Here is a 13,353-nt window from a genome sequence, read left to right as displayed (position 1 = left end):
TCCGGACGCGCAGGATCAGCGGCCATGGCTCACGGGCCCAGCCGCTCCGCGGCATGTGGGATCTTCCCAGACCGGGGCACAAACCCGTGTCCCCTGCATCGGCAGGTGGACTCTCAACCACTGCGCCACCAGGGAAGCCCTGAAAATACTAATACTAAACAGGAAAAAAAAAATACAGCTAATCCTGCTACCGTTTTTATATTATCTAAGCCTATGGTTTACAAACGATTGATAAATGGAGATCTAGATAGATCACTGCAAGTGTCCTTCCTTCTGCATTCGTAGTCTCTCTTTCTCTACTTGTAAGCGCTCCTTTTCAATCTGCAGCTTCTCTGATTCAAATTTTAAAAACTGCAGCCTATCTTTTTCTAGTTGCAAGCGTTCTCTCTCAAGTTTTAACTTCTCTGTTTCTATATCCTGTGGTTGATATACGGACTTTTCTCCTTGACCAAGTTCATTTTCCAAAGATGGTTTCTCTGAGGTGACTATCTGTAACCTCAACCTCTCTCTTTCAATCTGCAGCCGCTCCTTCTCCAGCTGAAGCCGCTCATGCTCCATGTCTAACTGTCGCAGCCTCTCCTTCTCAATCTGTAGGCGTTCCTTCTCTACCTGCAGTCTTTCAGCCTCAATATCAAGCCGTCGTTTTTCCAATTCTAGTTTCTGTTTCTCTATGTTTACAAGCAAATGGGGCTCATCATATGCAGACCTAGATGGTGTTGAATTCAGAGTAAAAAACTCATCAATGTGGGGGAAATCAGGAAGTTCACTTTCCCTCCTGGAATCCGGTATGACTGATGACAACATTTCTTCTTCCTCTTCAATCTCAAACTAAAAGAGAAAAGTAGTTCTCAGTATTTATTTATACTTCATGGTTGTTAATTTGTCTAAGAATTTCTTAAAAGCTTTCTGTATTGTTTGAGCACACAAAACCATTTACTTTGAATTTTGAAAAATATTTACTATTACCTGACATCATTAATATATATAATTAAGAGAAGTATATTTAGGTGAAAAGAAAGAGATTGATGATATTAAGATGGAAAAAAATGGAATGACTTTGTTATGTACTATTTTTAAGTTAGCTTGAAAATCTGGGAATTTCTTAACTGTTCCTGGTCTATAATAAACTTTCATATCAGAAATGGAGAAATAAAAAGAGGGTTCACACAGGCTAATACTTACTTCAGGACTCTGTGGATCTCTTTCTTCCTCTTCCACTTTGACCTCAGTTAAGGATCCACCTGCATCCCTGAAATCTGCCACATTTTGCCAATCAAAATTTGTATCATTTCGGAATCCAATCTTTTCATCTATCTCTTCAGTGAGAGAATCATCTAAATCGGATGTGGGAAGGGGAAACCCCGAACCAACTAGCTTAATGTTCGCCTTCATCCTCTTTCTCTTCATAAGTGCTCGCCAGTCAAGGTACCTCCTTTTCACTTCTGTCCCTGTTCTCTGTTCTCCTTCTCCTACAGCATTCACACACTGTGCAATCTCCTCCCAAGCCATTCGCTTCATCACATTAATTGTTGTATTGAGCTGCTTGGAAAAAATGACTTCTTTCCTTTTTGTAATTTCTTTCAAAAGGGTCTGAGTTTCTTGTACACTGAAATTGCTTTTCCTTTTCCTTTTCAATTGCTTCATTTTCTAACTTAAATGCAGTTTTTACAGTAAGAAAAGATGTAAAAAGAATTCTGAGGAATGCTACGAAGTACAGAAATCAAGGACAATTCCTTGTTAGTACTTTGTTTAAATCAGAGTTTTCCATTCATCCAATAGCACAGGCAGGATGGATGATTCCTAAAGAGAAAAAAGTAAAAATCAATCAACCTGCAACTTCTGCAATGTACTTCAACCCAGTAAGCTATATAATTAAAAAAACAAAAGACCTCTAAATATGGCTCAAAACTGACTATATTTGTGTCTCTGCCAGCATTACCACAGTCCAAGATACCGTTTTCTCTCACCTAGGCTGCTGTAATGGTTCCGAACTAATTGACAGTATTCACTCTTGACTTGCTCCCTACTTCTACTCTACTCCCCCAAATTCATCCTTTCTACTCTAACTACAAAGGCCTCTTTCAGTCACCCATTCTTGTCAGTCCCTTTCCCAGTTTAGGGCTTCTGCACATGCTGTTCCCTCTGCCTAGGAAATGGATTGTTCCCTGCCTAGCCTACTTAATTCCTCCTCATCCTTCAACTTGCAGATTAGACATCTGCTCCTCAGTGATGCCTTTGCTGACAAGTCAAATTACTCCTTGTCTTCATCTAAATGTTACACTTGTGCTAACATACAACTAAGAATGTCTCTCCTATTTCAACAGAAGTTTCATGAGGACAGCAACATTTCTACTCACCATCACGTCCCCAGAGTCTAGCAGAGATCCTGGCATATGGCAGGCATACTTTTTGAATGAATAAATGAGTCAACCTGCCAAAATGACCATTAGTTTGGGATGTCAAAAAGCAAAAAAATTTAGACTCTGAAAGAGGGTGTACCTGAAACTTGCTAGAAAGGTAAACTTTTCAGGCCCCACCCCAGACCATTTGAATAAGGAACTCTGGGGGCAAGATCCAGCAATGTGTGTTTCAATAAGTCTTCCAGATGATTCTAATACATGCTAAAGTTTGAAAACCATGGGGCTGACTCACACCAGTGAAACAAATGCTTCACACACCTGATTCTCTTACAGACTCTGATTTCGAGTCTTATAAATAGTGCATCTGTTTGGTGGAATCTAAAGCACATCCAAATCCTCAATACAATAGCTGAGAAATGTAGTTTTTCTGCTATCTAGCCTTTGCATTATGGGAAGGCACACTAGCAAACTGGAAAAGATGTTGAATGGGTCTTTTTCTTGGAAAAGAGATTTTTAAAAGTATGTAATGGGGACAAGGGCTCAGAAAGAGTAAGGGATATATAAACAAACCATGGTTTATGACTTCTAATTCACATACTGATCACTGCTACAGAGCCGATTTTTTTCCCTTGCTTACAAAATGAGAGGGTTGGGATGAGGCTGTTAAGGTCCACGTTTCCTGCCAATACAAAGAAAAAAATACCAAATATCCATTAAGTTCCATGTCCTGTCATTTAATCCCCACCACAGCACTGAATGCGAGATACCATCATTTGCATTTGTATTTATACGACAAGATTCAGGCAAATTGAATAATTTGCACATTACATGGCTAGTTAAATGACCGAACTTGGATATAAATTCAGGCTCCCTTAGGCCACATCTCCTTCCACTTTATTAGCAGCTTGTGATAGCTAAATCTTAGAAATGTGTTGCTAAGTTTTGAGATGCCTTTTAGTAGAAAATTTTCAAAAAGAACAGATCCTTATCTATGTGGAAGGTTTGGATAAAGTTCTGTATATAGGCAGAAAAACCCTCCGAAGTTTCAACCAGTTATGTTTCACTCTACCATGGTTTCTTCTCTTAAAAACTTTAATATCGGCCAGTTTAAAATTTTTATTAGAGTGAAAAATTTTTCCCTTGTAATTAAAAATATAAATAGTATTTTCTACTGAAGCAAAAATACAGCAACTGAGTAAGGCTAACTAAATTTAATCAGAAAATGCACTAATATTTTCTATCACTGTTTGAGCCTCTTCTCTTTAGGACTTAAAAGTGGATGCAAATCCCTTATTTCTAAACTCTAATAAAAAGGTAATTTTTATTAAGATTTCACTAAACTTCTATGCATTTTTTCCTTTTCAAGTTTCCAGTAATCTTTTTCAACTGTGTATCTAATAACATCACCAAAAACATACCCACCACTATGTCATTTTGTTTCTAACCTCTGATGTAGAATAACCATCTCCTGAACTGCCACTTGCTGCTGAAATGGAGACTAGAGAGAACTAAAAGTTCAAAAGAGTAGAAAATAAACTCTCAAGAAATCATTGTCAATTTCATACATCCACAAAAAGGGCAAAGCATGCAAAAACAAAAAAAGATTGCAGCAAACTATGCCTAAAGCAGACTTCCAAAATTTCTTGAGACATTTAATAATAAAATTGAAATCCACTAAATAAGAATGTATCATCAGTGGCAGCACTTTTGATCTTGCCCTAGGCAAATCCTGCCTTTATAGTCAAATATAAGCCTCTTGTCACTAGAATATAAGGAAACATATTCATACAAAAACCATAATTCAAAAAGAGACATGTACCACAATGTTCACTGCAGCACTATTTACAATAACCAGGACATGGAAGCAACGTAAGTGTCCATCAACAGATAAATGGATAAAGAAGATGTGGCACATATATACAATAGAATATTACTCAGCCATAAAAAGAAACAAAATTGAGTTATTTGTAGTGAGGTGGATGGGCCTAGAGTCCGTCATACAGAGTGAAGTAAGTCAGAAAGAGAAAAACAAATACCGTATGCTAACACATATCTGTGGAATCTAAAAAAAAATAGTACTGATGAACCTAGTGGCAGGGCGGGAATAAAGACACAGACATAGAGAATGGACTTGAGGACATGGGGCAGGAGGGGGAAGCTGGGGTGAAGTGAGAGTAGCATCGACATATATACACTACCGAATGTAAAATAGTTAGCTAGTGGGAAGCAGCAGCATAGCACAGGGAGATCAGCTCAGTGCTTTGCAATGACCTAGAGGGATGGGTGGGATAGGGAGGATGGGAGGGAGGCTCAAGAGGGAGGGGATATGGGGAGATATGTACACATATGGCTGATTCACTTTGTTGTACAACAGAAACTAACACAGTATTGTGAAGCAATTATACTCCAATAAAGATCTATTAAAAAAATATATCATCAAAAGAGGTAGTGTAGTGTAATGGTTATGAGCACACGTTCTGCAGTCAGACTGCCTGGGTTAGAATCCTGACTCTGCCACTTCCTAGCTGTGTGGCCTAATTTAAATTCCCTATGTGCAATTCCACTTGTAAAATAATATTATTACTTCATAGAGATACTGTAAGGATTAAAGGTTTTAGTAAAATATGGAATAGTTCCTGGAACACAGTTAACAAATTAGGTTTACTACTATTGCACGAAAGGCAAATCTTTAAATAATTTTGACATAGGAAACAGAAAGGCCACAATAATATTGGTATTGTTCTAGTTCGTAGGTCAAGTGGTAGGTCTGTGGGTCTTTATCATTATGCTTTATAACATTAGTGGTATATTGGAGCCTGCTGATGTGAGCTGGCAAAGGTCATTGTGCACATCTCTTCCCAACTCCACATTCAGTAATGTCATATTTGGAAATAGAAACTGGCCAAGATGGCAGTATTTATAACATAGAACTGGATAAATGTTACAAACTAGAACATTTTTCTTTTGAGTGGTCAGGGAGTTAGTTTACTAGCACACTTAAAGCTACATGATTTTTGCATATTTCAAATATTACCTAATAAAAATTAAGAAAATGCAATGTTTTAACATCTGATCCCACAACAGTTTAGTGAACATTCTAGAAGACTTGTAATTTTAGAGGATCACATTTAATTAGCACTGACCTAACATTCCTTATGTAATTCAAGTTATCAATTGGGCTGGGCAAGTATTCTGCTTTTCTCTAGAGGCAACTGAAGAATACTCATGAAATACTATATTTATAAGCAACACAAAAAAGGAATTGAACCTAACTGATTTACACATTATTAAACCAGCCCAAATATACTTCTCTTTAGTACCTATGTTGTGGTTGTGGCATATTTCAAGGAATTACTGCAGTCAAACTTGACTTTCTCCTTCCTCTACCATTTGCTCCACCCCTATGAGGAGCTGGAAGATGGTAGCCCACCTGCTCCAAAGGCAGTATCCTGAACACATAACACTGTGCCTAACAAACAGAAGGAGGTAAAAATACAACTTAAAATAAGGCAGTGATTGAGGGATGGGAAAGAGAGCAGAAAATGAAATGGAAAATAACTCAAGTAAGGTCAGCTAGCAAAACTGAAACTGCTATGGGCAAAGCGTTATGTTTAAAAGGAAAAGGCAGCTCAAGTCAATATAGGCAAGAAGCAGTTTGTGAGATTAAGTGAAGACTTTAGATAAACTACCTACCCTATAACTATGCCAAAGAATATAACAGTTAACAAGTTATACAAAATTCTGAAAGGAAATTTTAAATAAATAGGCTATGTTACTACTTAGGCAGTATGAACCAATGATGAGCAGGTTATCAAAGACATATTTAAAAAATGAAATCAGCAGGTTAGATGTCCTTAAAAATAGAACAGATTGCTAAAGTTACATCAAATTCCATATCAAATTACTTACAATGCATTAAGGAAGACTTTTTGTTTCCAAAAGATACAGAATGTTTCAGACCATTTAAATAGCTTCTTGAACCATTTAAAAAGCACTGTCATATTTAAAAGGTAGAAGCATGATAAAAATATAAATATTCATCAATAAGGGATTAGATGAATAAGCTATACTACAGCTACATAATGGAATATCATGCCCAATTAAAGTATGAATATGGCTTAGCACAACATTTTACTATGTTAATGCAAGCCAACAAAACCAGAAAAGGAATGTGTACATATGTCTATGTGTGTGTACATACTCACAGAAGCTCAGTTTTCAACTTAGGAACATTTATAGACAGAACATGCTATGCTCTACAACAGGTTCACTCACTCTGTCCACCACCAACCACCAGTTCTAGGGATCATGTATACAGTCGTTTGTCTCAATCACAGAGCTGTTTGTTTGCCTAGAGCACATCTGTTTCATTTTACTTTGAGGTGATTAACATTATATTAAAAATATATTTATGAGGAATTTTTATTACAGAAAAATACACTTTTTAAAGTTCCATAAACCCAATACCCACAAATCTCTGTTGACTTAAAAAAAAAAAAAAACAGTAAAATACATAGGTATGGTTAGAGAACCTAAATAAAGCAACAAAATTAAGTGAAAATCTCTCTCCACCACCAGTGTAATTGATATTAATAATTTCTTGAGATGTTTTCCAGAAAATCATATGAATATAAAAGTACAGATGTATTTATGAAACATTATATATTACACATATTACATGAATGCATATTAATTCCATTCATTAATTTAAAAAGCAGTGACTGGGCTTCCCTGGTGGCGCAGTGGTTGAGAGTCTGCCTGCCGATGCAGGGGACACGGGTTCATGCCCCGGTCCAGGAAGATCCCACATGCCGCAGAGCGGCTGGGCCCATGAGCCATGGCCACTGAGCCTGAGCATCCGGAGCCCGTGCTCCGCAACGCGAGAGGCCACAACAGTGAGAGGCCTGCGTACCACCAAAAAAAAAAAAAAAAAAAAAAAAAAAAAGCAGTGACTGTTGAAGATGTTAAATTATAAGAAAATGAAAGGAAAATTGAAAACAGAAAAATGAGATGTATATGAATGATTCTAAAGGACAAATGAAGAGACAAAGAGGAAATCATGAATGTAAAAACTTACCACCCTCTACAATGAAAAATAATCAACAAAAAAGAAGAAAAATTATGAAATTGAAAAAATTCTAAAGATGTTGTCTCTCAAACCTTACGTATTTGAATCATCTGGAGCGCTTATTAAAATGAGATTCTGATTCAGTAGGTCTGGAGTGGGACCAGTGATTCTACATTTCTGACAGATTCCCAAATGATGCCGACGTTGCCGGTCCTTGGACTACACCAACAGAAATAGGGATCCACACATGTAATTTAAAATCTTCTAGTGGCCTCAGAAAAGCAAAAATGAAACAAAACCAAAAAAATTGTAGAATTAATTTTAACATATTTAACCCCGTAAGTTCAATATATTATCTTTCCAATATATGGTCGATGTAAAAATGATTAATGAGGGAGTTTCCATTCTTGTTGTGCTACTAAGTCTTTGAATCCAGTGTATATTTTACAATTAGAGCACATCTCATTTTGTACTAAACACATTCTAAGAACTCAATAGCATATATTAGTACAGATCTACAGCACATCAAAATCACCTAGGGAGCTTTTAAAAAATACTTATAACCAGTCCCTATCTCTGAGCAATTAAAACAATCTTAAAATACTGCTAGGCATTGGGAGTTTAAAAAGTGCTCTAGCAGATATTAAGCATTCTCAACACATACACACACACAGAGTTAACTATGTGAGATGATGGATGTGTTAATTATCTCTATCTTGGTAATCATTCCATAATGTATTATGTATATCGATCATCATGCTGTATATTTTAAACATATACAATTATATTTACCAATTATTCTTCAATAAAGTTAAAAAAATCTCCAGGTGATTCTCATTTGCAGCCAGGATTGAGAAGCACCCCGCTAGAGAATCAGTGTTAAAAGTCGACTTGCTCAAATGTGTACTGAGAGGCTAGATGGAGTGCAAATGTTGTAGCTGCTAAGAAATTTCCCTTCAGAGATCATTAAGGCTTCATCTGCCACAAGACTTGCAACAACAGACAAAGCTGGACTCTTTTTGGAAAAATATGCCCAGGAGAAAGTCATGTTAGGTGGAAGAAAAATATGTCTAATTGTAAGAACCAATTCACACTCCTATGTGTTGGGAATACATCAAAGGAATACAAGCTAAGTCAATTTAGACTTAAGTAGAAATGGACTGCTCTCGTTAGAGAACCAAACTTTCTTTTAAGTCTTTAGACAGCTACCCATATCTTTATTAGAATTAGCATTGAACTAGGAGTATACATTGGAAACATCCATTAAGACTGAGCGATTAAGACACAATGCTTCATTCAACAAATATGTATTGAGTGCTTAAAACCTTTCAAAGGCTTTGTACACATTTCGGAGGTAAATTTACTCTCCCTAGTCTTTCTCTCTCTCTCCCTATTACAAACCCTGAGTCCTACCTATATATATTCGTATCTACCTTTGCCAATTTTATCACCTCCAATACTAACCCCAAACATACTTTCCCAACCCACCCTCTCCAATACACGTCAGTATGGGCACACACAGTATGTCATTCTGAAATTCCTCTAAATTCTAGACCAGTGCTGTCCCATACAAATATGACAGTCACATATACAATTTTAAATCCTCTAGTAGCCACATTAAAAAAAGTAAAGAAAAACAGGTAAAAATTAATTACGATATATTTTATTTAAACTAATATACCAAAATATTATTACTTCAATATTTAAACAATATAAAAACAATCGAGACATTTTACATTCTTTTTTTCTACTAAGTCTTCAAAATCCAGTGAGTATTTTGGACTAGCCATACTTCAAGTGCTCAATAGCAATATATGCCTATTGGCTACTGTATTGGACAGCCCAGTTCTAGCTTTCATGACCCCTACCTTAGGACTATCATACATGTATTCCTTTGGCACATGCTCCCAATTCCCACGGTCTTTGCTCTTTTATCTGTCCAGTGACTATTCATCCTCAGCACCTTCATTGTTCCATTAATCTAAATCTAATGTCCCTGCTACATGCTTCCACTATCAGGCTATATTATAATCACTTACTTTACATTAGGCGCAATAAGGGATCAAAGATGAATATATTATTTCTATCAAATAATTTATAATTTAGTAAAACATATACGCATAAAATTTACATGAAAAAATTTTAATGGAGACTGTAAATGTCAAGTTTGAATACGGACTACCTAGGCTTATATATTAATTCCACCACTTAGAAGCTCTGTGATCTTAAGCAAATTACTTAACCTTTTAAACTTATTTCCTAATTTATAAATGGGAAAAATAGAATAATACTCACGATGTTTTGAGGATTAAATGAGATAATCCAGTCAAGAAGCTTATAATATGTAGGATATAATAAGCCCTTAACAAATACCAGCTATTATCCATTTCCTAGTATAGTCTAGACATAGTAAGTGAATATTTCTTTACTCAATAAATAATGTGAATGTAAGAAAAGTGCAACAAGAGAAGTTATTAACAAAATACCCTGGGTGTTCAGAAGGAGAAATCTTTGGTGGGATCAAGGGAGGTTGTGAAAAGGAATTAGCACTTGATTTGGGTCTTAAAAAACAAATATAATAATGAGGGGCAGTAATAAATGGCAGAAGTATCAGGAATCAAAGTTGGATAGCTAGGCTGGGGCCAAATGTCAGCAAATCTTTAATGTTGGCTTGTAAGAACTTATTCTTTGCTAAAAAACTTACTATAAGAGGTAAATATATCAGTGAAAATTCACATATTTTTGAAATTCAAGCAACATACCTTTTATATGGAGGCAATGTTACTGTAATAATATACAAACTATAACATGCAAAATACAAGTGTATAATAATAAACAATGACTGCAGTTGTCAAGAGAATCCTAATTTAGGCAGAAACCCATAATCAGATTTTGCTGCTCTTAGAGTCTGAGATCAATTTTGTAATGATAAAAATAACAATCCTTCTAAAACTATGCTTGAGTCAATACACTCTTAAAATTTTGGCAGCAGTTGCTTTTATGTGCATATCCTGTTTCCACCCCCCAACAATTTGTAACTCCATATCTCTATCCTACAAAAGTGGTATCCCTTTGTCCCTGACTGTTCTATGCTAAACTGATGAACTATTTCATTGACAAAGTGCACTTTATTTTTTAATTTTTTTAAATGTTTGGCCGGGAGGCACGGCTTGCGGAGTTCCCTGACCAGGGAATCTTGGGTCACAGCAGTAAAAGCGCGGAACCCTAACCACTAGACTATCAGGGAACTCAACAAAATGCACTTTAACACACATTTTTTAGCTCACTGAAATTGACAACAATATGTATCTTAGATTTCCAGTCAGTCATGGCTTAAGTGTGTGAAAATCTTTGACATCTGATTAATGTTAAGACAGTACCCAAATCAAAGCAAACCAGTTGAAATTTGGTAGCTATGCTTGCATGAAAAGAAACTAAGCTATGTTTCCAGGAATTTCTTTTTTCTCTCTTCTCCTTTACATTTTGGTACTCATGTAACAGCTTAGATTTTCATCATCCATTACCCAATAATTTACTCAAATATTTATCAAACTCCTACTATGTAGCAGGCACATATTCTTGGTGCTGGGGCTAAACACCTCACAAAATATGAAAAGATGCCATTTTAGATGTCAAACACTATCCCTTTCATATTGGTTTTCTTCCCTATCTTTACAAAAGGGAATTTAGTAGTTGCAACCTCTAAAAATTCTTAGTTCTTCCATGCCCAATCACAGAGAACAGCCATTTTCCTGAAATCCCATTTCACAATAATTCTTTCCTGGTTGGAAATAGGTATAAGTAGTTCACTTAGGTAATCCTTGTGAAGATGGTGTACCACCAATGGCATATTATACCTGGGCAATTTTTTTCAAGGACTAATACTTAAGAATGAAGTTCCTAAATATTGCATGATAAGACAGAAGAGGTCTGAGTTAAATCAGGCAGTAAATTCTGGGTCCAAAATTTTTTTTTTGGTAAACTCATTAGGCTGTTCAAGAAGAAAAACATCACAAAATCTACAAACTTCCCCCAACCCCCACCCCAATCCTCTTGGAAGTGTGCTCCCCACCTCCCACCAACCCCGCACCCCACAGTCGCCACCATATTCTTAGAGGAAATTAACCTTCCTGCCGAATAGGACGCTCTTCTCTATAAGCTGTGATAGGTAAATGATTAAAGTTTACTTAAGTGTCGCCGGTTATCATATTAATAAAATACCTCTCACTCCCCACCTCTTCCTTTGGAGCAGCTCCCCTTGGGAGAATCCAGGAAGGCTGAATTCCTGGGAGGTCAGTCAGTAGTAGGGGGCGCGCCCATGACTCTGCCACAGAGCAATGGCTGCACCTGGTAGGATGTGGGGCAAACTGGAAGAGTCCCCGCTCCACATATTAAATTAGAGTCGCGACTGGGCGGCCGAAAAACCTTCGCAGCCTTGTTTCAGCGGCTTGGGCCCTCCCTACCCTCCCAGGTCAGGCGGCAGCTGCGACTGGTATTTCTCCTGAACGTCGTAGTCTGCTACGCCGCAGGGCCAGGTCCAGAGCCGGCAGCGGGGGCGCAGCTACCTGACGCTGCCTCGGTAGCAACCACCGGCCGCGGAGCCTCCACTTCCCTAGCAACCTCCTCCACAACGCAACAGCTCACCTACGACGCTGGCGGAACCTCCCCACGCTCGCCTCTGGGGTGTGTGGGGGTGGGGTGGCAAAAAGACGCTTCATTAATTCCCCGCCCACTGACTTCGCCCGCCTCCTGCCGCTAAGCCATTGGCTGGCGCGGCTGCCGCTCGTTTAACGAGGTTCGTCCATTGGCCCGGAGGATACTGCCATTCTGGCAGAGGGCCCGCCCTAGGTGTTCCTCACAAAGGAACGCGAGTCCCAAACCGTTCCGGGTTAGTGCCCTGGAATTCCGCCCCCTTGTGAGTCATGGCCTCCCGTTCAAGCTCAGTCTTTGGCGCACGGCTCTGTCAATCAAGAGCTCTAGGAAAGGATTGGCCCCTAGCAATCAGCCCGCAGCCTGTTCAGCAAGATTGGGACACAGGTTGCTCCGTCCCCAAACTCTACTCCTATCCTGACCCTTACCTGTTAAAAGGGCAAAGAGGAAGTGGGATCCTTGCGTTGCCCCAGCTGGTTCCTAGTGCAGCATCACCTTCTGCTCAGACAACTGTGACCTAGTTTGGCCTCAAAATCATTCCTCTGAGACTGCCCCTGGCAAAGCTCACTGGTGATTGTCTTACGGCTAAATCTAGGCATCACATCTCTGTCCTTATCTTACCTCCTCAAAAAATATTTGATTTGTTGACCTTTCTTCATTTGATTTACATAATGCTTCTCCTGGTTTTCCTCTCAGTCCTCTTCTCTATCCCCTTTGCAGTTGCCTCTTTCGCTGCCATCTCAGGTTACGGTGTTACTAATGGGTCCGTCTTTCCATTGCCTTTGTTCAGGCCTCTATTGAAATCCTGAATTACATCAGTAGCATTCTTACTGGTCTGTCAGTTATCCTGCCAGTACGACTGTAGTCCATTGTTCACACTGTAGCCAAGACAGGCTGCTTAAAGTTCTTTAGTGGAACCGCACTCATCTTATGATAAAGTATAAACTCTTTAAAAGAGTTTCTTCTGTTTTTCTCTCAGGCATATCTTTCATCAACATTCCTCCTCTTTCGTTTTCCTTCTTCCTTACTCCAATTACTTCCCTTCTGTCAGTTCCTAGATTTGACAGTGGCCTTGGGACTTAGTTTGCATTGCATTGTTTCCACCTGGAATGATTTCTCCCTGCCTATTCCCTGCTATGCCCAGAATTTGTTTTTAAAGTTGCTTTCTGAAGGAAGCCTTCCTTTCTCTCCATTCACACTACCTCCACTTCCAAGTTGTCCCTCTAATGTAGGTTTGCCAGATAAAAGACAGGATACTCAACTAAGTTTGAAGTT

General features: G+C 38.2%; 1 protein-coding gene across 5 annotated transcripts; it reads right to left on the bottom strand.

Moving 5' to 3' along the window:
* Positions 1–80: 80 nt before the first annotated feature.
* On the bottom strand, positions 81–12,183 carry MSANTD4 (Myb/SANT DNA binding domain containing 4 with coiled-coils). 5 transcript variants are annotated; one of them, XM_027095665.1, is made up of 5 exons: positions 11,664–12,052; positions 2,931–3,039; positions 2,358–2,431; positions 1,183–1,800; positions 81–828 (listed from the first exon to the last, which is right to left on the bottom strand). In XM_027095665.1, the coding sequence occupies exons 4-5, from the start codon at positions 1,642–1,644 to the stop codon at positions 253–255; spliced, it is 1,038 nt and encodes a 345-aa protein (XP_026951466.1). In that variant the 5' UTR covers positions 1,645–1,800; positions 2,358–2,431; positions 2,931–3,039; positions 11,664–12,052; the 3' UTR covers positions 81–252. The 5 variants fall into 5 exon arrangements, with proteins under 5 accessions (XP_026951466.1, XP_026951465.1, XP_026951469.1 ...); XM_027095664.1 differs by lacking the exon at positions 11,664–12,052 and having other exon boundaries at positions 2,931–4,225; XM_027095668.1 differs by lacking the exons at positions 2,358–2,431; positions 2,931–3,039; positions 11,664–12,052 and adding an exon at positions 12,073–12,183.
* Between the last annotated feature and the right edge of the window lie 1,170 nt (positions 12,184–13,353).

Source organism: Aethalodelphis obliquidens, unplaced genomic scaffold, assembly GCF_003676395.1.
Source record: "Aethalodelphis obliquidens isolate GAN/ISIS:26980383/991018 unplaced genomic scaffold, ASM367639v1 scaffold93, whole genome shotgun sequence".
NCBI lineage: Eukaryota > Metazoa > Chordata > Mammalia > Artiodactyla > Delphinidae > Aethalodelphis > Aethalodelphis obliquidens.
Note: the sequence above shows the minus strand (reverse complement) of the source record. Positions and strands in the feature narration are given on the sequence as shown.

Bases quoted from the DNA above. Each gene is read 5' to 3' on its own strand.
- MSANTD4 (XM_027095668.1), bottom strand. From the start codon at position 1,644: ATGAAGCAATTGAAAAGGAAAAGGAAAAGCAATTTCAGTGTACAAGAA. The intron at 829-1,182 runs GTAAGTATTAGC...TTTCTCTTTTAG, and splicing joins GAGATCCACAGAGTCCTGAA to TTTGAGATTGAAGAGGAAGA.